This window comes from Trachypithecus francoisi, unplaced genomic scaffold (genome assembly GCF_009764315.1).
Source record: "Trachypithecus francoisi isolate TF-2019V2 unplaced genomic scaffold, Tfra_2.0 Lachesis_group6, whole genome shotgun sequence".
Lineage (NCBI taxonomy): Eukaryota > Metazoa > Chordata > Mammalia > Primates > Cercopithecidae > Trachypithecus > Trachypithecus francoisi.
In genome coordinates, this window is record NW_022681471.1 from 52,985,357 (window position 1) to 53,012,373 (window position 27,017).

The following is a 27,017-nucleotide window of genomic DNA, read 5'->3' on the forward strand; positions in this document are numbered from 1 at the left end:
TAGGATGTCTACTATTTAAAAACAACAACAAAAAGTAATAGTCATTGTTAAGGATGTGAAGAGGTAACAAGCACTGTTAAGGATGTGAAGAAATTGGAACCCTTGGCCGGGCGCGGTGGCTCAAGCCTGTAATCCCAGCACTTTGGGAGGCCGAGACGGGCGGATCACGAGGTCAGGAGATCAAGACCATCCTGGCTAACACGGTGAAACCCCGTCTCTACTAAAAATACAAAAACTAGCCAGGCGAGGTGGCGGGTGCCTGTAGTCCCAGCTACTCGGGAGGCTGAGGCAGGAGAATGGCGTAAACCTGGGGCTGAGATCCGGCCACTGCACTCCAGTCCCGGCGACAGAGCGAGACTTCGCCTCAAAAAACAAACAAACAAACAAACAAAAAAAAGAAATTGGAACCCTCATACAACTATTAGTGGGAGTGTAAAATGATGCAGCCATTATGGAAAACAGTATGAAGCTTCCTCAGAAAATTAAAAACAGACTTACCAGATGATTCAGTAATCCCTCTTCTGGGCATATGTCCAAAAGAATTGAGGCCGGGCGCGGTGGCTCACGCCTGTAATCCCAGCACTTTGGGAGGCCAAGGCAGGCAGATCACAAGGTCAGGAGATTGAGACCATCCTGGCTAACACGGTGAAACCCCGTCTCTACTAAAGATACAAAAAATTAGCGGGGTGTGGTGGCATGTGCCTGTAATCCCAGCTACTCAGGAGGCTGAGGCAGGAGAATCACTTGAACCCAGGAGCTGGAGGTTACAGTGAGCCGAGATTGTGCCACTGCACTCCAGCATGGGTGACAGAGCAAGACTCTGTCTCAAAAAAAAAAAAAAAAAAAAAAGAATTGAAAGCGGGATCTCAAAGAGATATCTGCACTCCCAAGTTCACTGCAGCATTATTCACAACAGCCAAGATAGGGAAAGAATCCAAATGTCCACCGATGAATGACTAGAGTAAATGGAGTAAATGTGGTATGTACATACAATGGAATATGATTCAGCCTTAAACAAAGAAATCCTGCCATATGTGACAACATGGCTGAACCTGGAGACATATGCTAAGTGAATTAAGACAGGCACAGAAAGACTCATACTGTGGGATTCCACGTTTATGAGCTATTTAAAATAGTCAAACTCATAGAAACAGAGTAGAATGGTGGTTGCCAGGGTCTGGGGAGAAGGAGGAATGGGGAGTTGCTGTTCAACAGGTATAAAGTTTCATTTGTGCAAGATGAATGAATTCTACAGATCTGTTGTATGGCATAGTGCCTATAGTTAACAATATTGTATTGTGCACTTAAAGATTTGATAAGAGGGTAGATCTCTTGTTTTCCTCCTACAACCAAAAAACAAATATAGCCAAATTTTTAAAAAGGAAAAATAAATAACAGCTTGATGTTTCTGAGAGGTAAACAAGTGACTACCTACTTGCACCGGGCTAGTAGGCATATATGTAGTATACGAATAGTCCTGGCTAAACAGTATGTGTAAATATATCACTAGCAATAAAATCAAGCTCTATGAGTAATTTTTAGTCAATGCTTAGAATGGCCACAGGTAGCACACCAGGAAATGGCTAGGAAGTGCTCCCACTGCCTGGGTAATTTTATAAGTCATTTGTAACATATATACTGTTTAGGTAACAGATAAACCCTAGGTTAGGTTTATCTTTCATTTCTTATATCTCTTTTTCTCTAGCACGAGAATCCAAAAAAGACTTAGAGAACACTGGTACAAAGAAGGATGTATCAAAAACAAATGTTACTCTTTTGGTCTAGAGTAACTTTAGAGGATAAGTTTAGGACACTAAAACCATAGGTGTGCTGGAAGTTCCATAATTGACTTTCAAATGCTATCTTCCAGTAGTCAAAACTACTCATTTGCTTAAGTTAAAGAGCATATAACATTGCAACTGAATAATAATTGTGAAAGACATTGCCATTTCCATCAATATTTTTGTTTCAAATTACTCCAGGTATCTTGTGTATTTCTTTTCTTCTTCATTTTTTTTTTAAGAGAAGAAGCCCAGATTAAATACAGTTTATTTTTCTTGAAAAGAAACGCTGATCTCTATTCATAGCCTGTTAATGCTATTATTTCTTTTTTTTTTTCCTTTCAGTACACACAGAGGAAGGGAGGGGAGGGGTATAAGGGAAGGGAGTGTTACAAAGACTTTTTTGTAGAAGTGGGTTTTTTTGCACCTTCATTACCTCATGGCAGGTGCAATGACCACGTTGTGCTCTCTTGAGGACAAAAGTGGCAATCTGTACTTACAAATACATGATCATATCAGTAAAAATGAGGCCATGCTGAAAATTTGCCCCGAGATGTTTAAAGGACACTGAGTTTTGACTCAAATTTACACATAAGTCAATGCCAAATGACAAATTTCAAGCTTCACAAGTTCAGACATTGATCAGGGAATTGGAGCTTCAAAGCCACAAAGCTGAAAGCTTTTGGACCAAGGAATATTCAACAAAAGCTGTGTAAAAATGCATCAATGCAGTTTGATCACCTCAAGCAAAAATCAGCAAGGCACAACAATGAAGAATTCAAATTTAATCTATCTTTTGGACTTCCTTGGAAAATGAGAATGCAATCACGGTCAAAAGTTGATAACATTTTCAAACGACTTTCAGTCCATTTGAATAGGTATGAAATAATACCATTTGTTTGTGCAGCGTTTAGTTTACAAATCCTTCCTGGATACATTACCACATTTCTTTTCACTTCAAGGCTGTGAGGTGGGGCAAATATAATTATCCTCATTTTATAGATGGGGACACTGAGGGTAAGAGGTTTGTCTGAAGTAACAGAGCTAGTAAGCTTTGGGATTCGATTTTTTTTTTTTTTTTAAATCTAGTGATCTTTTCTCTATTTTAGTCTATGAAGACAAAGAATCTGTCAGTTTAGACGTGGTATTATTTGATGAATTATCTTTGGGTGTGAGACAGGTGGGGCTACTAGTCACACTGTGAATTGCCTTTGGTATGTACAGTACCACATTGACATCCCAGGCATTTTTCCCTCTCATTCATCAAGTTCAGCACCTAAATGCTCTTTAATTACACATTCACCTGTGCATAATGTATATGTCTAGTTATCTACATAGAGTTGGTAGTAATAAGAATGTTCTGCTCTATGCCAGTAAGCACGTGCTACTACTTTAGTTTAAAATACTTTTGTTTCCCCACTGGGTAAGATGAAGTGACAGGGATGATGTTTAATCTTTTCTTTTTTTTTTTTCTCACTCTGTCACCAGGCTGGTGTGCAGTGGCGCGATCTCGGCTCACTGCAACCTCTGCCTCCCAGGTTCAAGCGATTCTCCTGCCTCAGCCTCCTGAGTAGCTGGGACTACAGGCACGTGCCACCACGCCCGGCTAATTTATTGTATTTTTAGTAGAGATAGGGTTTCACCGTGTTAGCCAGGATGGTCTCGATCTCCTGACCTTGTGATCTGCCCACCTCGGCCTCCCAAAGTGCTGGGCTTACAGGCGTAAGCCACCACGCCTGGCCTGATGTTTAATCTTATACATTCTTGAGACATGAAAAAGTACTCTCTATGTTAATATAAAATTGAAATAGAAACTATTCTTTACAGGGAGGCAGTATGAACAACCCATAGAAAAGAACCTATTTCTAAATCACAAAAGATAAACAATATCAATCATACTGACTATGTATTGATATTAGAATCAACAGCTACTGTGCTGTTTTATATTCATTATCTTATTTAATTCTCAGAACAACCCTAGTAGGTAGGCATTGTTACATACATTTCATGGATGAGGAAATTAAGTTTTAGAAAGGATAGATAATTGGCCTAAGTTTACACAACTAGTAATGGTAAAAACGGAATTAAATTCCAGTTGATGTAATTAAATATTGCTCTTTAATTATTATGTCTCTGGAAGTCAAACTTCAGTAGTAAGTAGAAAAGTGATCGGAGCACTTGTTAAAATGTGAATTCCTGAGCACTATATACTGTGATTCAAGACCTGGGGTGGGGTCTGATAATCTAAATTTAAAAAGAATTTATGATTGATATATAGTAACTATATATATTTATGGGGTACAACGTGATGTTTTCATATAGGTATACATTGTATAATGAATTTTAGTAAGTTTCCCAGGTAATTCTCATGATTTTTAAAAAGATTTTCAGAAATACTGTCATGCATTATACCGATAGCTAACACTGTTTCCTCCATATTAATTTTGTATGAATCTTTTAAAAATAAGTCATACATTTGAGGGCTTTGGTTGTTGTTGTTGTTTTAACCCAGAAAGCTTAATGTCTCACTGTAGTTGAGAACCTTACCAGGAAAACAGAAATTGTGATGTGAAGGTATTGATATTTGCATAACAGCTGCTTGTGTATGACACATTCAATGAGACCAAACAACAGGCTTTCTCTGTAGGTATAAGTAGGGGCAGCTAGCTAGGTATGGAGACGAAGAAAGGAAAAATGAAGATAGAAGGGAGAGGGAAGAAAAGAGAGAAAGGCAGCAAAGTTAAAGGACTGGTCTACTTTTGAACACAAGTACATTTCTCTCAAAAGACAATCAGGTTCTGATTAAAATTTGTGTTTTGACAGCTATGTCTTTTATCTGGTTTGTTTAGGTTCTTAAATGGAATGACAGGGCACACAATCCAATTGGCAGTTGTGATTAAGAGGTCAGGCAGTGAATTCAGTACTTTAAAAAACTCTTTCTCTCTCTCTCTCTCTCTTTTGCCCCCTTCAACTGGCACTTTAGTCTCCTAACTTATTCATATCAGCAGGAAGCAATGGCTGAACACCAACCTCTACGCAAATCTAAGGACAAGCTTCATTATTACCTATTGCTTCAAGGAAATACATTCAGTGATGTTTAGATAATCCAGGCACATATATAGCTTTTCAGTCTCAATTATTGTTTTCTTTTTCTCCTTCTGAACTATCAATCTAGTATGAAAAGCTTAAAAATTAAAAGGCTTTTTAGAAAAGAAATCACTTTTGTCTCTATACAAAAGAAGAGCAAAAAAGGTACTCCCAAAGGACAGAGTCTGTTAAAAATCAGATTATTTCCACCACACTCCCCTATTATTCACTTGTCAGTAAAATATGTCCTCTCATTGTCTTGGTTTGAATGCCTATTTTTATCTGACTGGAGCTATATGGTCATTTTTGTATTTATTACTAAGTTCTTTAGGTTTCTACTCCCCCCACCCTAGAGCATGTTTTTCTGCTCTTAAAAACTGGGCCACATGCCTCTGAGGAGAAAGTAGTGCATTATTTCATTCCCACCTTTTCTTCTTTTTTGGCATCTCTGAGGCTGCTATGCCCAGAAGTGCTTCCACTCAAGCTGGACCATCAAATCAATTATCACAGCAGTCTGCTTTCTAAATATGAATGGCAATGAATGACAACAGGAAAGGCAAACTTTCAACTTTGATTTGTCATTGGTTATGCAAATCTTTTTTTTTTTTTTTTCCTTTTTGGTTCCCTCCTCTTTTCCTTTTCTATCTCTCTCAATTTCTCCCCGTCTCTCCCTCTCAATCTCTGTCCCTCATAGATGTTTGAGAGAGTCCAGCCATTTGGCCAAATTCTCCCCCCTGCTGTTGGCAGCTGCATTGTATCAAATCTTCAAATGAAAGCTTCACCTTTGTGAGTCAAAGTCACAAGAGAAAAATGGTATGGGGAGCCATTATTGCTATAAAATCTCTTTCTGCTAACCTTTGAGCCTGATTATTCCTGCATCTGAAGAAGCACAACAATGTTGCATCCTTATTCATTTGGGCTGTTTAAAATTCTTGCCTGCTCCAGTATTTGAAGCTTCAATTGTTTTGTGCTTAATGTTGCTCATTTCATATCAAGTTCTTGGTTATGTGAAATACTTTAATTTTTAAAATGTTATTATATCCTAGCTGTTTAAAAAGATTGAGAATGCCATAAAGAGAGAGACTGGTTTAAGCAAACCATAACTAGCTTTCATAATGCTGTATGTGGTCATTAATCCATCACTTTTGTGAGGATGTCTGCAATTTCTAGTATACTTAGTGCTTTACGTTTCTTTTCTCAAGCTGACAGCAATTCTTTTCATTGGCCAAAGATGCCACACTTTTACCAGTTATATTTATAAATATTACTTTAAAAAATGAGTTCAAAGCAGTAACATCACTTGAAAATAACAGGCAAGAGAATAAATTATGCCAACCACTGTTAACCAGAAATTCTGTGCCAGAGTCTTAGAATATATTGTCTTCATTTAGTCAAATAATGATGAGTTGTGGAAGGCTGTGCCTAGAGCCAATTTAACTGGTGAATTAAGGTGTCGGCTCTGTCAAAATTAGTCAACCATCATTGAAAAATACCCACTACAAACTACTTTATGACATGCATACACTGTTTTTCATGGGGGTGGGGGCAGTAGGGAGTAGAGATACAAAAGAGCATGAATTATAATTCCTATTCTTTAGAATCTCATTGAGGAGATAATGACAAAGACTCTCTTCTTTGACCAAACTTTAGTCAGATTCTTCAGAGCTCCCTTTTTAACTAGACCCAAACTTAGGCTCTGTCCCTGGCTCATTTAGTCCTGTTTTAGCAAAAATACTACTGGATTAGTTTAGTGCAGATCCCCCACCCTGGGTATCTTATCATCTTGGTCTGACTTCAGCAAGAATCCTGTCAAGTCAGTTTAGCTGGAATGCCCATAGGCCTGAGGTTTCCTCTTAGTAATTTTCTATCAATCGCCCCACACCCTGGTTCATGGCTATAAATGTCCACTTGGTACTTCTTGTGTTTGGAGTAAAGCTTAATCTCACTATCGTACTACAAAATTCCACTGTAGTAGTCCCTCTGAATGAAGTCTGCCTTACCGTCTTTAACAAGTGTCATAATAATTTTTTCTTTAACAATAAGACACACAGATATAAAATAAAACTATAATATAGGGTACTTTTTGCTAAGTGTCAACAGAACTACACAGAGAGTATAAGTTATGTAATTGCGGCAAGCAGATTACTTCGAAATGGGGGATTCAACGAAGCCTTGATGAGGTAGATGGGATCGGAGCTATGCATGGTGAAAGCCTGGGTGAAGTTTTCATAGGTAGAAAGTAAGAGAGAGGTTATTCCCAATGGGCAAGTAAACAGCTTAAATTGATTTACACATTGTTTCTTTGGAAATATTATTTCTGAGCTCAAAATTCTTTAGCATCTAACTTTATAAATGGTTAAAAAAAAAGGGACAAAAGAAACATGCATAAGGTAGAAGAGGGTAGTCAATAATGGACGACCATTCTAAGAAACAGTCTTTGTGCAGCTTACTCTTAGGCTTGTGGGTATGATATGCTGGGTCAAAGGTGACTCACAAGGAGTCAGTAATAATTATAACAAATGTGATCCTAACTCAGGCTGATCAGGGTTTGTATAAGATCGGTCCTGATCTCGTAAGGAATGGTGAGTTGCTCCAAAGATCTTAATGTTCTATTACTATCTAGATTTACATTTTATAAAATATGAAGACATCCTAGACTGAAAGTAGATGTCCTACAGTAGTTGCAAGCTATGACTGCTTCAGTCCAGAGCTGTATGTATTCTTTGGGGACTTTTCCTAGGCCAGTGTCCACATCTTCTGTATTAGTTTCCTAGGTCTGCTGTAATAAATTACGACAGACTGGGTGACTTACAACAACAGAAATGTATTCTCTCGCAGCTCTGGATACAAGAATTCTGAAGTTAGGATACAGGCAGGGTTGGTTCTTTTGAAGGTTCTGATGGAGAATTTGTTGCACTTCTCTCTCCTAGCTTTTTACGGTAACCATCAATCCTTGGGATTCCTTGGCAGCCGCATAACTCCAATCTATGCTTCCACAGTTACGTGGCATTCTCCCTGTGTATCTTTGTGTTCCACATGGCCTACTTATAAGGACACCAGTCATTGGATTTAGGGTGCACCCTAATCCAGTATGACCATATCTTAACTTGATTACATTTTCAAAGCCTCCAATCACAAACAAGGTCCTATTCACAAATACTGGGGATTAGGACTTAACATACCTTTTTGGTGACAATTCAACCCATAACTCTTTCATAGCCTATTATTAAAGTACTGCTTTCCTAAATGGGGTTACATAATTGCATCCCAATGATTCATTTCCCAGAATGTTTTTTTCCTTGTGAAACAAGCAAGTTCATATAACATCTACACCTAATAATCTGACTTTCAACTAAAATGGGATGTCCAATTTCTAATCGAGTTTAGTGCATATTAGAGCTGTCTTCAAAATCTACTTCACATAGTGAAAGCAAGGTAGTACAGTCAAAGTTACATTAGGCCCTGTGGGAAGATTAAAAAATGATAAAACAAAAAAAAATTGGCTCCTACTCTCATATAGTTTACAGCCTTGAGATTTCACAGCATAGAATGTTCGCAACGGAAGGGATCATAAAGATCATCTATTCTAAACCATTCATTTGCAGATGAGGCCTTTGAGGCCCAGTGAGGTTAACTAATTTGCCCAGGGCTCACAAAGGTAATTGGGGAAATAGAACATGCAAGGCAAACAAATGAAGGGCACAATTTTCAAGAAATCCAGCTACTCTTCTGCTTTTGTGTATGAGGTACACAGTGAATGCTGATGATGTGACATAGAGATTACATCGAAGTCTGGCAGTCAAGAGCAATTTCTGGAGTAGATGCCAAGGCTCTTCATCTCCTTTGCTGTCATCTCTGTAGCCTCTCAGAAAGCAAAATAACTTCCTGACCTTTCTTTTCCTGGGGCATGGGCTTAACTCAAGTTTCAGTTGTCTGGGGAAGTAACACCTTTAGAGTAGAAAGCACAAGGCGGTGCTGCTATGCCTCTTGTAATTCTCTGATGAAGATAAACTAATGGTGGAGAAGTAGCCCCCAGGGTGGGTGGGGTCGGGAAGAAAGGATTCAGGAGTTATAGATTTGCTATAGATAAGACAACTGTGATGCACAGTTCACTCTTTCCGGTTTCAAAAAGGAAATATGTAGTATAACCGATTTTGAAGGGGGAAAAAAGGGTAAATTGCCTACTTCAAAGACAACCAATTGCTGGAATAGCTTTCAAGTCAGTTTGTAAGTCAAAGCTCTTCTTTCCTTTCTCCTTTCACAGAAAATGTTTGATATATCGAAAAAATAAAAAACAAAACACAAAAAACAAACAAACAAAAAAACCAAAAAACTACCATCAATGGAATTAAAAACAACCAACCACTGGAGTTAAAGAACAATGAGGTACCATGGCCTTCTATCATAACCTAACTAAAGATTTAACAGAACAACAAAGAAACTGAAAAAAATGGTAATAAATTACAGGAAGAAACCAAGATTTTGCATATCTGTTTATTTTTCAACTGGCATTGAATCATCATCAACTTTCTCTGAATTAATGGAACTAACATTTAATCTGACTTGCCTAATATGGGGATAGGCTTACTTCTTTCTTATAAAATGTACAAGATTTAAAATTAAAGCAGAAAAGCATCACTTTCCAAGCCTACTATTTTGGGATACAGTGAACAATTAACTATGTTTCTACCAATGTATTCAAAATTTCATACAAAATATTCTTTACATAATTACATTTCTTAGAGCTAACTGTTTAAGAACTGCAATTTCAAATTAGGTGATTTCAAGTACACCTAGATGTGAATTAACACAAATTTTAGCATCATCAGCTTGAAAACAGAGCTTCAAAGAAACCAAGTAACATGTTATAGATTAACATAAACACATTTACATAATCAGAGATTCAAAGACATAGTAGAATGTCATATTTTCTTTGGAGTTTTGAAAAAGAATAAAATTTGACACATAATGCATTATAAGGATCACCTCCATGGATGTCTAAGTATGGAATAGAATTTTTGGCTTTACTAGCAAGAAGAATTACAAATTGAATGTGTTGAGTGTATGCATATCACGCTTCTATGGGGATGATTACACAATTGTGACAATAGCAAAAAACTAACTCTCATTAAATGATCCTCCTTATAAGAAACTTACAATGCAAGCTAACTTTGGAAAACTCCGCAAATGAATTAGTAACTAGAAGAGTCACTCTTCCACTTATTACTGACTTATGCCTGGAGAGCTGAGTTTTTTGTCATTTATGATATGGCTGAGACGAAGAGCTCTTTAGTATTTTTTTTCATTAGAAACTTCATGAAGATCTGTAATTGGACAAGTACCCATTACCTAGGCATTAAATCTAAATTCTTTAGTAGTCCCCACACTTTACTTCATTAGTCAAACACACACACACAAATCAATGCAAGATTTCAATAAGAAATTTATAGGGAAATATAATTTCACATGATAGTTTGTCTCACTATATTTCAATTTAGTAATTATTTGATTTACCTTCTAAAAACTGTAGAGCTGATTCACTTGTGTAACTTTTTCTTTCTAATACAACAGATTATTTAAACTAAAAAGGATATGTGTGTGTGTATACACACACACACACACACACACACACACACAACACACACACACACATATATTTTTTTAGACGGAGTCTTGCTCTGTTACCCAGGTTGGAGTGCAATGGCACAATCTCGGCTCACTGCAACCCCTGCCTCCCAGGTTCAAGTGATTCTCCTGCCTCAGCCTCCGGTGTAGCTGGGATTACAGGCATGTGCCACCATGCCCAGCTAATTTTGTATTTTTAGTACAGACGGGTTTCACCATGTTGGTCAGGCTGGTCTCAAACTCCTGACCTTAGGTGATCCACCCGCCTGGGCCTCCTAAAGTGCTGGGATTACAGGTGTGAGTCACAGTACCCGGCCTATATATATTTTTTGAGACAGAGTCTCACTCTGTTGCCCAGGCTGGAGTGCACTTGCACTATCTGTGCTCACTGCAACCTCCACCTCCCAGGTTCAAGCAATTCTCCCTGCCTCAGCCTCCCGAGTAGATGGGATTACAGGGGCCAGCTACCATGCCTGGCCGATTTTTGTATAATTAGTAGAGATGGGGTTTCACCATGTTGGCCAGGCTGGTCTTGAACTCCTGACTTCAGGCAATCTGCCCACCTTGGCCTCCCAAATTGCTGGGATTATAGGGGTAAGCCACTGTACCCGGCCATAAAAAGGATATGTGTGTGTATGTGTGTGTGTGTGTGTGTGTGTGTGTATATATATATATTTATATTTATTTATTTATTTTTTTGAGACGGAGTTCGGCTTTTGTTGCCCAGACTGGAGTGCAATGGCGCAATCTCGGCTCACCACAACCTCCAACTCCCAGCTTCAAGTGATTCTCCTACCTCAGCCACCTGAGTAGCTGGGATTACAGGCATATGCCACCGCACCTAGCTAATTTTGTATTTTTTTAAGTAGAGATGGGGTTTCTGCATGTTGGTCAGGCTGGTCTCGAACTCCCTACCTCGGCTCCCAAAGTGCTGGGATTACAGGCGTGAGCCACCGTGCCGGGCCATGTATATTTTTTAAAGCAGTATTACTCATTCAATTGAAAAAATTAATTCTACAGCTCTGGCTTTTTTGAAGTCTTATTTCATACTACAAGTTCTATACAAAAGCACTGTTCACTGTTTAAGCTCTTAAATACTGGTTACATTTCAGAATTTCAGTCCTCAGACCCAGAAGACATGATTTAATTAAGATTAGGCAAGATGCAGACATGTATTGTACACAACGGTGGCAGAAAGGACCTTTAGAGTGCCTCTACCTTTGCTATTTTGCTAACATAAGCCCAAGTGAACTTCACTCATTTTTTATGCAAATCCTTGGCTGGGGAGTGGCTTAAGTGTAAACTTACACTTTCCACCACTAATGTGTTAAGCCACGACTTCTCTTAGCTCCATGTGGAAGGCACAGCTATAATTTATAACCAAATCAAAACACCATGGTCAATTACGGGTATATATTTCATGACTTTAACTAAAATGTGAACATTACTTTTCCAATCTTTATGTTACTGTGATGTGACTTATCTTTAAATAGACTCAAATTAATGAGAAAATATGGACATTTCACTTAGAATGAAGGACTCAGATGATAGGAAATTTGTCTCAAATGTTAATATTAATGTGTTGGGTTCTAACAACACAAAGCTGCAATTAAACTAAATTTTACATATAATACGATGCACGTATGTAGATTTCTAATGTTTTCCTGATGACTCAAGTAGAGTGCTTTGTTTTTAAAAAAACTGGTTATGTGTTCACTTCAGGTTTACAATATTAATGCTATTTTGTGATCAGTTTGGTAAGCCCTACAGTATTTCCAAAATGACTTATAGATGCAACAATGACAACTATTTTACTTAGCTAACACGATAATTAGAACCTAAACTTGCATTTCAGGTTGCCATATCACCTATACAGAACTGACAACAAGCTATTTTCTTGGCAAATACCTGATTGATGGTTCATTCTTAGCATGCTTGGAGAAACACATTAATAAGATAACCCATGTCTTTTTTCACTCTGTAATATCTACAGATGATCTCTATTTCAGATGAGTCTAAGTAGCTAAACACGAAGAAAAAAGAACACCTTTCTGGCTCATTAAGGCAATTGCTCAAGCTGTCATTAGAATTATCTCTCTGAAAATGCAGTACAGGATGCAGCAGGCCTTGTCTGCTGCAGAAACTAATGGCACAGAGCTACCTTTTGACAGCAGGACTAAATTTACATACTTTACATATTCAGTGAGTAAAGGAATAATTTACAATAATCAAATATGCTATGTTTGGGGTATTTTCCCCTCATTTGAAATACACCTGTCTACTTTGTAAGCCTAGTCATCGACAACCGCATAGGAAATGAATTAATTGAGCCAAAGCAAAAAGAGGCCTTTTTTACTTATTTAACCCTACCCATTTTCTATAGGGCAATTGTAAATTACGCCTTAGAAGATAAATAGCAAGTCATGCCTGAAAAGATGAGATGCTCTGGTTTTCATCCTCAGACCTGCTAGGCTGACTACCTGTCAGATAAGGCAGCAGCCAGGATTATGCCTTGAAAAGCTGACAAACCAAGATTTTTATCATTAAATCAAACCTGCTGGGTTTAAACTCTGTGAACTTTAATTATCTCATATTTAATTAGAAGAACTAGATTAAACCAAAAGTGGAGGGTGGGGGGAGGTCCTGGCAAAGGAGAATCAAGGAGTTATGGGGGATGAGGAGACTTCATCATATCCACAAATCAGATTTTCTCATTTCTAATAAAGCAAGGTTTACATTTAGAGGAGATTCAAGGAATCACTGGGCTGCACAATACTAGAAGTCATCTAGTCCATTCCAGAATGATAATCATCTACCCTGTTCTTTATTATTATTATTATTAATATTTTATTTTATTTTATTTGAGATGGAGTCATGCTCCGTCACTCAGGCTGGAGTGCGGTGGCGTGATCTCTGCTCACTGCAACCTCTGCCTCCCGGGTTCAAGCGATTCTCCTGTCTCAGCCTCTCGAGTAGCTGAGATTACAGGCACCCACCACCATGCCCGGTTAATTTTTTGTATTTTTAGTAGAGACAGGGTTTCACCATGTCAGCCAGGCTGGTCTCGAACTCCTCACCTCAGTGATCCACCCGCCTCGGCCTCCCAAAGTGCTGGGATTACAGGCGTGAGCCACCGCGCCTGGCCTTACCCTGTTCTTTAAAATCTCTGCAGGAAGAGGTTCTGCATATTTGAAAAGGTTTAAAACTAATAAGGGCACTATAAGTCAGTTTACCAGACAATCAGAAAATGAAAATTTTTATACTTCAACAACTAAAAGATAAAAATAATCTGCGCTCCAGAGGTTGCTTTTATTACTATTTTTCTTTATGTAAGGCAAGACAGCATAATTAACAGTACTTTCAGAGTATCTTGTTTCATAATAGAATAGAGTCATAAGACAATGAATTATTTAACCAGTAAGTATTCATTGATGATCTATTCCAGCAGTTGGCAAACTTTCTCTGTAAAGGGTCAGCTAGTAAATATTTTAGGCTTTGTGGACCAGAGTCTCTGTCACAATTGCCTAACTCTACTGCTGTAGCCCAAAAGCAGGCATAAATAATATGTAAATGAATAAATGTGGCTATGTTGCAAAAAAATGTATTTATGGAAAGTTGAATTTCATATAATTTTCATGTCACAAAATGTTTTTCTTGTGGTTTTTGAGACAGTCCCTCTGTCGCCTAAGCTAGAGTGCAGTGGCACGATCTCTGCTCGCTGCAACCTCTGCCTCCTGGGTTCAAGCGATTCTCCTGCCTCAGCCTCCCGAGTAGCTGGGACTACAGGCACCAGTTACCACGCCCGGCTAATTTTTGTATTTTTAGTACAGATGGGTTTCATCACGTTGGCCAGGCTGGTCTCGAACTTCTGACCTCAAGTGATCCACCTACCTTGGCCTCCCAAAGTGTTGGGATTACAGGCGTGAGCCACCACGTCCAGCCCTTATGATTGTTTTCTCATCATTTAAAATCATAAGAAATGTTCTTGCCGGGCGCAGTGGCTTACGCCTGTAATCCCAGCACTTTGGGAGGCCAAGGCAGGCAGATCACGAGGTCAGGAGTTTGAGACCAGCCTCACCAATCTGGTGAAACCCCATCTCTACTAAAAATACAAAAAATTAGCCGGGCGTGGTGGCATGTGCCTGTAATCCCAGCTACTCAGCAGGCTGAGGCAGGATAATCACTTGATTCCAGAAGGCAGAGGTTGCAGTGAGCCAAGATTACGCCATTGCATTCCAGCCTGGGCGATACAGCGAGACTCCGTCTCAAAAATAAATAAATAAATAGATAAATTAAAAAAAAAAAAAAAAGAAAGAAATATTATTAGGTTTTGGACTGGATTTGGCTTATAGGCCATAGTTTGTTATCCCATGGTCTCTTCTACACTTAAGTCACCATGAAGGGGAGAGAAAATGATACAACACATGGCCATTTTTCTTTTTTTTTTTTTTTTGAGACGGAGTCTCGCTCTGTCACTCAGGTTGGAGTGCAGTAGCACGAACTCGGCTCACTGCAAGCTCCGCCTCCCAGGTTCACGCCATTCTCCTGCCTCAGCCTCCCGAGTCGCTGGGACTACAGGCGCCCACCATCACGCCCGGCTAATTTTTATTTTTTATTTTTTTTTATTTTTTAGCAGAGACGGGGTTTCACCGTGTTAGCCAGGATGGTCTTGATCTCCTCACCTCATGATCTACCCGCCTCGGTCTCCTAAAGTGCTGGGATTATAAGCGTGAGCCACCGCGCCCGGCCTACATGGCCACTTTCCATAATGGTTGGGAAAACAAGACAGAAATATTTTTTAAATTGGCAAATAATATAAAGCTGCACATAATAAAGGGCTAAAGTGTGTGGGGATCCCACAGGCTAAAAGAGTCAAGGTATGAGGAGGACATGACTCTATGAGAACTAGAATAGTCAGAACAGGACGCTTGTAGCAATTAGTTGTACCAGGAAGAACTAGGTGGACTTACATAAGTGGAGAAAAGAAGGAAAGAGCACTCCAGGTGAGATAAATAACATAAACCAGGATAGAGAAATGTGAATTAGCAGGTTGCATTTGGGGGAATGTAGGAGAAAGGCCTGTCTACGCGGAATCAATTGGAGAAATTAATTCAGTCACTCAATAGATAACTATTGATCACTCCTGTGTGTCAAGCATTATGCTAAACATTAGAGATACTGTGATGAGTAAGGCACAATCCTTGCCCTCCAATTGCTCATGGTCTTGTTAGAAGGACAAACAAGCAAGCAATTATAATACAGGATAAGACGCTTACACTGAGGTGTAAAACTCCCTGGAAATAACTATGGCAATCTAAAAATTTATGTCAATTCTCAACACTCCATTCATTTGCATTTAAGGTAGAGATCTGTGATTTAAACCATAAAGGGAATCCAAATGCAAAATAAAAATCCCTGTGTGACCCACACAAGGCCTGATTATTTAAATATTCAAACGTAACTGCCTTTCCTAGAGAAACAGCAAAATCACATAAACTTCCTATCAGTGATTTTAGGAAACCCTTGAAGATTATAATTTTAAAAGGGATTATTATTTTAATAGCTTGATTCACTGCAACCGGGCATTATGTCATTGGTCCTAACAATGCGCATACACCTATCTGTAAACCTTTTCAGCAATGAGGTAAATTACTATGGAAAAGCCTGAAAGTGTTTTTTCACCAGAGATCTTTAAGAAGAGGATTTATATCTACCTGCATGAGATGGCTCAGGATCAATAATGCCTAGAGCATAGCATGAATTTTCAACTTTTTGATTTGAAATCTCTTAAAAGCATTCCAGTGAATATTTCTACAAATTATATCACTCATTCTTTAAAAATGTAGTAGTGTTACCACACTTACTTGAGGTAAGAACTAAAAATTCAGCTACGAGTGTTTAGAGCACCATGACCAAAGACAATCGGAAGGAAATCATAAATCTTTTGCATGAGCCCCTAAGGAAAAGGCAACATTGTAAGGAAATAGCATGCAGTATGGAATTAGACAAACTGGTGTTCAGATTCTGATTCAGCCATTCACCAGCTATGACCTTGGCCAAACTACTTAACTTCTCTAATCTTCCATTCCCTCCCCTGTAAACTTGGGAAAAGAAAACCTAACGCTCAGGAATGTTGTGAAGATGTAATGAGATGGTGTACATATGACACCTTGAACAGCGCCAAGCAAATAATAGGTACTCAAGAAATGTTAAAGTCCTCCATTTTTTCTGTATTTTTCTTTCTTTCTTTTTTGAGACGGAGTTTTACTCTTGTTGCTCAGTCTGGAGTGCAATGGCGCCATCTTGGCTCACTGCAACCTCCACCTCCCAGGTTCAAGTAATTCTCCTGCCTCAGCCTCCCAAGTAGCTGGGATTACAGGCACACCACCATGCCCGGCTAATTTTTTGTATTTTTAGTAGAGATGGGGTTTCACCATGTTGGCCAGGCTGGTCTCGAACTCCTGACCTCAGGTGATCCACCTGCCTTGGCCTCCCAAACTGTTGGGATTACAGGCATGAGCCACCATGCCCGGCCCATTCTTTCTTCATCGCCAGTTTCAACTCAACTTTTTTAGGCAATGATCTCAAGCAACAGGCACAAAGATGTCATTTGCGTGGTAAGTGAGCATAAAAGAGAGAACAGGTCTACCTATGTATAACCTTTCTTCTGTGGTTATTATGGGCAGCATGTTGTGGGTAGTGCGACTTAACAACCAACTCTGCTACAGAAGGTACCTCTTGAACCTCCCTGTCCTCCTGAATCCAAATATGCATCTGCATTCTCCACTTTCACTGTTTCCTTTTAATGGTCTCTCAGCCATGGACCTCTCCTCAAAAGCCAGGGTCCTTGGTGAGCAGAATAAATAAATGGTGAGAAAGACCAGAGGAAAATATAATTTTCGTAGCAATACCTCCATTTTCTACAATAGTTAAGAAATATTATTTGCTTTTTCTCAGTTCATTTCCAAACTAATTCTCACATCCTTGGAATGCTCTAATACCAATACTGCCACTTGCGAAGAGTATGTCATTCGGGCTTCTCTATACGGCATTAAGATGAGGCTTCCTCAGTAAATAATATATGTGGAAGCTTCTCTGAGCTAGAACAAGCATACCTCTTTTGTGCATAGCAACTCCCATGACCTAGAAGTGCTTCCTGCAGTTATGTTCTTAAGTTGAATATTTCACATGCTTTGGAGCTGAGAGCCAAGAGCCCAGTCTCTTGCATGGTTGTTTTTATTTTTATTTTTTTTCTTAACACAGTCTTGAAATCTTCATTATCTCCAAATATTCTATCCATGTTTGCTACTAAATGTACATGTAGTAGTGCTTTTGCCCAATATGATTTCTGAATGGATTAATGATAAAATCAATTTTATATTTCCATGTACACAACTCACAGGATTCTTAAAGTATCTCAATAGTAGAATATCAATAGGTAAAGAAATCACTTTGCTATGAATCATATCTGAAGGACTGTGATCCCATATAGGAACATGTAAATAATCAAGGGTTTAGGTAAATGATATAAACACATTTGCACAAGCCTGAATGCATAAACTTCATACATGCAAAGATAGAAAAATATAAGTGTTACATGAGTTATTTGCAATTATGTCTTAAAACACTCAGGGTATTTCTGAGTGTTCAAGTTAATGAAGTTCTTGAAAATATGGATTAGGGCCGGGCGCGGTGGCTCAAGCCTGTAATCCCAGCACTTTGGGAGGCCGAGGCGGGCGGATCACAAGGTCAGGAGATCGAGACCATCCTGGCTAACACGGTGAAACCCCGTCTCTACTAAAAAGTACAAAAAACTAGCCGGGCGAGGTGGCGGGCGCCTGTAGTCCCAGCTACTACTCGGGAGGCTGAGGCAGGAGAATGGCGTGAACCCGGGAGGCGGAGCTTGCAGTGAGCTGAGATCCGGCCACTGCACTCCAGCCTGGGCGACAGAGCGAGACTCCGTCTCAAAAAAAAAAAAAAAAAAAAAAAAAAAAAGAAAATATGGATTAATTTAAATATAGTAAAATTATATATTACATAAATGTATGTGTGTGTGTATGTGTGTACACATGCGCTATATATGGCTAATAACTGGCAAAAAACATGGCTACCCTAGTGGCTTTTGTCTTTATATAATAGTCACTCCAATAATGACTAGTATACATTTTAAAAACACATTCATAGGATACAGATCATATCTTAGACTGCTTTTGTATCCCGCTTAATGCCTGGCAGAATGTTCTGCACAACACAGTAAGCATACAGTCGTGAATGAAAGCTAGAGATGGCCGGGCGCGGTGGCTCAAGCCTGTAATCCCAGCACTTTGGGAGGCCGAGACGGGTGGATCACGAGGTCAGGAGATCGAGAGCATCCTGGGTAACACGGTGAAACCCCGTCTCTACTAAAAAATACAAAAAAAACTAGCCGGGCGTGGTGGCGGGTGCCTGTAGTCCCAGTTACTCCGGAGGCGTAAACCCGGGAGGCGGAGCTTGCAGTGAGCTGAGATCCGGCCACTGCACTCCAGCCTGGGCGACAGAGGGAGACTCCATCTCAAAAAAAAAAAAAAAAAAAAAAAAGCTAGAAATATTCACTGTAGACTATGTATCTGTTCTTCCCAAGTCTATATTTTCTTTCCAGGTATATATGGTTAACTCATGAAATCGGTATTAAGGGGCAAATAGCATAAATTTTATGAGAAAGCCTTAGGCAGAAATAAAAGAGGACCGGACAAAATGAATATCATGTTTCCACTAGAAACTTTTACTCCTTGATTATCTTAGTCATGTTGTACAATCACCCAATCCTGTTTAAAACAGCACTCAGGCCGTTTATGTAGCTGATCTGGATTAGCCCTTGTTGCACAGGGATGATTTACCACTGCAGAAAAGAAGAAATAAAGAGAAATATTATTTGAAATATATGAATAAAAAACCATAATGCACCTAGAACACTGAATAAGACAAAAGCATAAATAACTCATTTATAATATTGATTTATGATTGTGCTACTGTAACTTGAAAAGAGAATTTCAACAAATTAGGCCACAGATAACACACAAATCTCATATTTATTTCATTAGTTATCATGCAGGTCATGATAAACGTGTCACAAAATAAAGGAATGAACTGGGTACTGCCAGCACTCCATCTCAAGCTGCATTCTTGCTTGTTTCTTTGGAAAGTTGTAAGTTAATGAATAGATGCTACTTTCTATGATACGGATGTCCTTCACTACTCGAATCTATTGAATTCAGCAATGAATACATATTCATGAATGTGCACTCTTCTCAAAACAGGGATTTAGACAGTCTACTCCATTAAACATAAGTTTATTTTTTCTTCCAGGTGTCAGCTAGGAAATCAACATTTTGGTCAGTGGCCTTTTCATAATGTTTGTCCTAATGGATGCCACCTGGAAATAAAATGAACTGATATTTAATAGAGTATATTTTCCAAATTTCCATTCTAGGAAGAGTATTATTTTAGGAATAAGTAATTAATTCTAACTATTAGAAATTAACATAGATTTATAAAGACAACTGTAGCTGAATCTGGTGCTAATTAAAACAAGAGTTAAACAAAACTATATAATTCACTTTTTATTATACATTCACATTCTATTGATGATGATAATTAGAGCCTATGCTATCATCAACTTGATGTTTTCATAGCTATACTGTTTGATCTTGGTCATCTTACCATGGTTTCTACGTATCTGATGAGGCCAACTGTGTTTTCTGTCAGTCTGTTTACCTGTGTTTTGATTTAGTGACTTGCCACACTGATATAATGTTTTACAATCATCTAAATAGTGAATACATATTAACTAATGTTTTAGTGTTAAATGTTCACACAAAACCTAATACACAGTACACCTCCAAACCTTCTTGGCTTCCTTTACAAGTAATACGCCATTTTTTTTTTTTTAAAAAAAAGATCTTTCAAATATTCTAGTCATGCTCAATCAATAAATACACCAAAATCAAACTTAAATAATAGGTTTTCTAGCTATAAAACAATACACGCTTGACAATATGGAAGAAATACAGGAAATAATTTTGTCAAATTTTGTTAAGCCAAGAAGAATGGGAAACGGGGCGGTAAAGGCCGTACATATGTCAGATTCATATAGTGGTTTCTGTTCTTGATGTTAAGATCAATAAACATCTGAGTACCTTCTATGTTTCCATCACAGTGGTAAGATACTGGGGCTAATGAATATGATGCAAGTCCTTAACTCCTTAAAGACTAATGTACTTGGACAACCATTCTATCCTATTCATCCTAAGTGACCACAATGATTACTAAGAGCAGCAGTCATGCTCATAGGTGATGGTGGCCAAAGGCTGACATTCGGAACATTACAATGGGCTAATATTCTACTCTCTTGCAAGAGTTGTCTCTTGTATGGACGATATGATGGCAGAAGGGATGCAATGTGGAAAAATCCTAAGTAGAAAAATTTTACTTCTGTTTATTTTTTAAAAAGTATTCCCCTGACAGCTTGGTCTGATTGACAGCTCTTACAGACTGACCTAATGAACCTTCAGCCTGGGAGCCTTCACACATTGCCTGATAAGCAGTGAACTCAAGTTTTACTGTAGCCATCATCTCCTGAGCCCCAGTGATCTGACTAACGTGGCATGGCCTCCAAATACAACTGCGAACATTTATTGCAGGCCAATCCCAGCAGGAACGTTGTCAAACTGATTTTTCAGCTTTATAGTCTCTCTGCAAATCAGCCCAAATCACATTGTTCCAGGTTTAGAGTAAGCATCTAATTGTGTATCCCCATGGTCTCTGCTAGGATTTTGCAAAGGTGTTAAATTCTGGTATATGAAAACATCACAGAGCCACAAGTGTATATGCAAATTATCTGCTTATTCCCCTATAGAGTGTGAAAAATATTTTAAAGTTTTTTTTATAAAACTACTGTTCATCTTATAGCTATTCTATTTGTCTGTTTCTTCCTTACCCATTAGGGCCAGTTTGTAAATGTATAACAGGGAAGATGAGACAAAAGGCTGGGGCAGGAATGATTCAGGATCGTGATTAACACCAAAGAATATGTCCTGTACAAAGGGAATCCGCAAGTCACATTTAGAGGATTCTTCTACATTGTTTACGTTAGGTCTTAAAGTATAATTCCTCAGGAAAAATGCAGAAACCAGGATACTAGTCTACTACAAAGAAGGAAGACTTTGTGCATTTATTTCAAATCTTTGTAAAACAACGTCAAAAAGAAATTAGTCTAACTATGACTAGTTTTCTAGAAACAAGAAGTGACTTACTCTGGAATTAAATGAGCATCGTGGGACTGTAATGCATGGAAGCTGTAGTTAACATTTTGAACTTCTGAAACCACTTTCATGGTGGACCTTTCCTATCTCATATTCTCAAATTAAATAAAACATTTGTTGCTCTAAATTTGGGATAAAAGGGTGTATTCATCAGATTATACTACTTACATAGAATTTGAATTTAGCTTTAAATTGTCCTTCATTCCTCTTTGAAACTAGAATGATGAATCTGGACAGACTAATCTTTTGCAAAAAGTACCCACAGAAATGAAGATACTGCAATCCATAGAAAAAGAAAAAATATCTACAGTATTTTTCACTTCTTACATAAAGCATATTTAATCAAATGTCTTTGAATTTGTCAGCAATACCTATAAACATACCTATACACACATATTCTCTCTCTCTCTCAGCTACTAAGCTACCAAAATAAGATAGCCTCTAAATGCCAATATAAAACCAGGCAAACACCAATGGATTTGGTAAATCTATTTTGCTGAACCTCAACTACCCCCTCTGGGGCTTTGGCCTGTACTTGCAGCATTACTTTTGCATAACTATGGTAAAACAGCTGCAGAGCAACAACAAAAACAAAGATTAATTAACTCGGCTGGTTCAGGGGGAGATTTGTGGCAAGGTGTTCTTCCTCTAAAAGCTCTAAATTCATCTAGTTTCCAGTGTGTTCTAAGCATTTCAATCCATATTTTTTTCTATGTGGGCATAAGAAGAGAAGTATACTGACATACTTAGATCCTGGGTCACAGTAGGTGAAACAGATGTGAGACAAAATTCTGCTTTTTTAATACTTCAGTAAAGAGTCCCATCAAATTGTTTCTTAAGTCTCAAATGCCTAACTATATATTTAACTGGGTATTTGTATCTTGTATACTTTTTAAAATCTTTGATTCTATACATAATATGAATGATTTTTAAACAACCTACATATGTTGGTAAGATCTGTCCTCTTCAAGGTAGTTACTTTAGGAGCTACAGAATTAAGCAATGATTCTATCATTGGCAAAAAACATTTGTGAAGTCCTTCTTCGGGATATCTTTACAGTAGGCCTCACAGCCTTTTAAATAGTTTTGATGACAGCAAGTCTTTGACATTTAATAGATTTGCGTTTTAGAAAACAAATTTTTTTTTTTTTTTTTTTTGAGACAGAGTCTCGCTCTGTCGCCCGGGCTGGAGTGCAGTGGCCGGATCTCAGCTCACTGCAAGCTCCGCCTCCCGGGTTTATGCCATTCTCCTGCCTCAGCCTCCGAGTAGCTGGGACTACAGGCGCCCGCCACCTCGCCCGGCTCGTTTTTTGTATTTTTTTTTTTTTTTTAGTAGAGACGGGGTTTCACCGTGTTAGCCAGGATGGTCTCGATCTCCTGACCTTGTGATCCTCCCGTCTCGGGCTCCCAAAGTGCTGGGATTACAGGCTTGTTCAGAGCCAAATTAATAAGTAACCTGGGTAACTAAGCTGTGCAATACTAAAGTTTGGTTAAACACTAGATGTAACTGAAGAAATGATACTGAATTTCTTCTCTAGCTCAAATTCAAGGTACTGCAGAACATTCATTTGGATAAATAAATTCTGGTTGGGGCCAAGTGTAGTGGCTCATGCTTGCAATCCCAGCACTTTGGGAGGCCGAGGTGAGTGGATCACCTGAGGTCAGGAGTTTGAGACTAGCCTGAACAACATGGTGAAACCCCATCTTTACTAAAAATACAAAATTATCCAGGCGTGGTGGTACATGCCTGTAATCCCAGCTACTTGGGAGGCTGAGGCAGGAGAATCGTTTGAACCCAGGAGGCGGAGGTTGCAGTGAGCTGAGATTGCATCATTATATTCCAGGCAACAAGAGCCATTATGCCCAGGCTCTTGGGCAACAAGAGCAAAACTTCACCTCAAAACAAACAAACGAAAAAAATTCTGGTTGGTTTGGTAACAAAAGCTACATACAATCATCCCCGGGTATCCATGAGAAATTGGTTCCAGAACTTCCTTTGGAAACCAAAAAATTAGCAGATGCTCAAGTCCCTATCTAAGACGGCATAGTATTTGCCTATCACCTATGTACATCCTCCTGTATACTTTAAATCACCTCTTGACAACTTAAAATACCTAATAAAATGTTAATGCTATGTAAAAGTTGTTATACTGTATTGTTTAGGGAACATGGAAAAAGTCTGTGCATGTTTAGCACACATGCAATTTTTAAAAATATTTTCGATATGCCTTTCATTGAATCCATGAATGTAGAACCTATGGATATGAAAGGGCAATTGTATTCAGTAAAATATAGATAAACGCATAAATGTTTGTGTGTGTGTGTGTGTGTGTGTGTGTGTGTGAATTCTAAAGCAAGACAAGATAGTTCATTTTACAGATTAGGAAATGGAGGGCCTGAAGTTACTGCAGTCCTAGTAAAGTCTCCGGTATATAGTGAAGTGCTTAAAAATATTTATGTAGCCAACGTGATGATCTATGAAGAAATAAACACTATGCTTTAAAACTCTGTTAGAGTGCTAGGATTATAGGTGTAGCAAACATCTGTCTATTTGCCAGCCCTTCCCATACATTTCTCAGAGAATCTGCTCTTTCATCCAGTCCCTGGAAAAGGTGACAGTCCTATGCACCATGTGATCTTATCTTTGCTCTGGCTGATTGGCCACAGACTGAACACCTGACTTAAGGGAAACAAATTCACAGGCTAGCTGGGTCAGTCAGATTCTGTCACAAGAATCTGAACTTGGAGAGACCCATGTCACATAAAGATAGGCACTTGAAGTAAGCATCATACTGTATCATAGCTGTGGCAGTCATGTTCAAAGGAAACCAAATGGCGTGATCTCGGCTCACTGCAAGCTCCGCCTCCTGGGTTCACGCCATTCTCCTGCCTCAGCCTCCTGATTAGCTGGGACTACAGGTGTATGCCACCACAGCCGGCTGATTTTTTTTTTTTTTTTTTCGTATTTTTAGTAGAGATGGGGTTTCACCGTGTTAGCCAGGATGGTCTTGATCTCCTGACCTTGTGATCTGCCCGCCTCAGCCTCCCAAACTGCTAGGATTACAGGTGTGAGCCACCACGCCTGGCCCAAGAGCAGCTTGTATTTCTAACTTTTCCATTTTAGTTCCAGCCTAAGACATTCATGGTCTCACTGTTGTTTCCTATCCTTGGATGTCCACAAGGTTGCTTATCACATCCTTAAATACATACCCCTTCACTCAAGCTACCTTGTGTAGATTTCTATTCCATACAACCAAGCAGTGCCTATGACAATGTGGTAATGGACCTGATCCTCCCTTTAGTTTGTCAATTAAAACAATTAGAAAAATAATTTTTAAACTGTTCATGGAATAGCTGAATGCCCAGGGAGATTAAGTGATTCACTCCAAGTCATTCACACAGTGATGGGTCAAGCATTAGAAACCAGATCTCCTAACTCATCACAGACCCTGAAGTTACATAACCTTGGAAATGTTACTTAACCTCTCCTTGACTCAGTTTCCCCCACTATAACACGGAATATAGTAATAGTACTTAACCTCTCTAACAGGATTTTTGTGAGGATAAAATTTGTTATTATATAATACAAATAGTAGAGGCCAGGAGCCGTGGCTCACGCCTGTAATCCCAGCATTTCAGAGGCCGAGGTGGGCGGATCACCTGAGGTCAGAAGTTTGAGATCGACCTGGCCAACATGGTGAAACTCTGTCTCTACTAAAAATACAAAAATTAGCCAGGTGTGGTAGTGTATGCCTATAGTCCCAGCTACTTGTGGGGCTGAGGCAGGAGAATCGCTTGAACCCAGAAGGCAGAGGTTGCAGTGAGCCGAGATCGCCCCATTGCCCTCCAGCTTGGTGACAGAGTGAGACTCAGTCTCAAAAAAAAAACAAAAACAAAAACAAAAAAAATTGTAATAGCTGATTGAAGCAGGGAAGGAACCTGACCTACAGGGGAACCATCCTAGGCTTGTCAAAGACTTGGGCCTGGTGCAACAAACAAACAAACAAACAAAAAAAAAAACAAACACAGGGAAAAAAAAAAAAAGATTCAAATAACATTCCTGTCACAGGAACATAGAATTGGGACCCAAGAATCGTTGTCAGGAGGAAGAAGGAGCAGTTAGATGAGGATAAGTAGTCTCGTTTCAAGCACTAAAGGGCCCAGGAACTCATGCTGTGAAAGACTGCAGAGCCACCTTGAAGGACAGCAAAGATCTCATTTCCAGGCTCCAGGTCTAGGTATATAATACATCCTGCCTGAATTCCCTTGAGCCTCTCTGTATCTGTTCAATGAACACCCAGTTTAAGTTTTAAGTAGCTTTTTGTTCCTTGTAATCAGAAGAGACTCAATTAAGTAAAATGCTTATTAATAGTATCTTAACTTTTTGTACAAAAATTAAAAGCAATCACACACACAAACAGCATAGAAGGGAGGTCCCAGATGCTTCTTATTTAAAACTTTTTTTTTTTTTTTTGAGTGTTCTCACACTCTGTTGCAGCATGGTCATCACAATACTCTCATTTCTCTCTTTCTGGGTAAGAAGTGCTTTATCACCATGTTATCATCAGGAATTAGATGGCACAGGTCTTAAGAATGAGTAATTAATCATTCTATATCCATTTAGCATCATTGGATTCATTTTGTTTAACATGATAGATAATAGCTTAAGCCTACATTCTTCCAATTAAAATGTGAAAATGTTCTTTACAAAGGTCTTCTACCCTTACAAAGCTAAGCAAACTCTACAGCATATTCTACAATTAGCACCCTGAAAATATTTTTTAAAGCAGCAAAACAGCAACCTGAGCACAAACCAAGACTACTGCAAATTGTAAACAACTTCAGATGATTTACAGCAAAAGAATTCGACAAAGCTTCCTTAATGTCAGGATACAAACAGTCCTTAGTGCTATTTAGTTAAATGATAATTATAAACCCATTGAACTGAATGAGAATTTGGATTGTCAGACAAATGTTTGTAAGGGGTTAATTAATTCATATGACTACACAGCTCAGCTGAAAATGGGCTCATTATTCTAAATCACCAACTTTGTCTGCTTCTTGTATAGTCCTCCTTTCTCCATCAGATTTATCCTGTTGCACCCCCACCCACAGTAAGGAATGTCAGGAGACAGAAATATTTAAAAGGAAATGTGAGCTACAGGCATTTTGCAAGAGTACATCAGGGGTACAAAGATGTCTGCTGGAACACTGAAATGGGAAG

General features: G+C 38.7%; 1 protein-coding gene across 5 annotated transcripts in view; it reads right to left on the reverse strand.

The window, feature by feature from the left end:
• Positions 1-27,017, reverse strand: part of DIAPH2 (diaphanous related formin 2) — a 947,390-nt gene that overhangs the window by 109,079 nt on the left and 811,294 nt on the right. For 3 of the 5 annotated variants that reach the window (XM_033201828.1, XM_033201827.1, XM_033201826.1), the window contains one exon: positions 19,234-19,371. The exons of the other annotated variants lie outside the window; for them this stretch is intronic. In XM_033201828.1, the coding sequence (XP_033057719.1) occupies positions 19,271-19,371 (101 nt within the window). In that variant the 3' untranslated portion in view covers positions 19,234-19,270. Of the gene's footprint in view, positions 1-19,233; positions 19,372-27,017 lie in introns of those variants that run through there. 5 annotated transcript variants of the gene reach the window in all.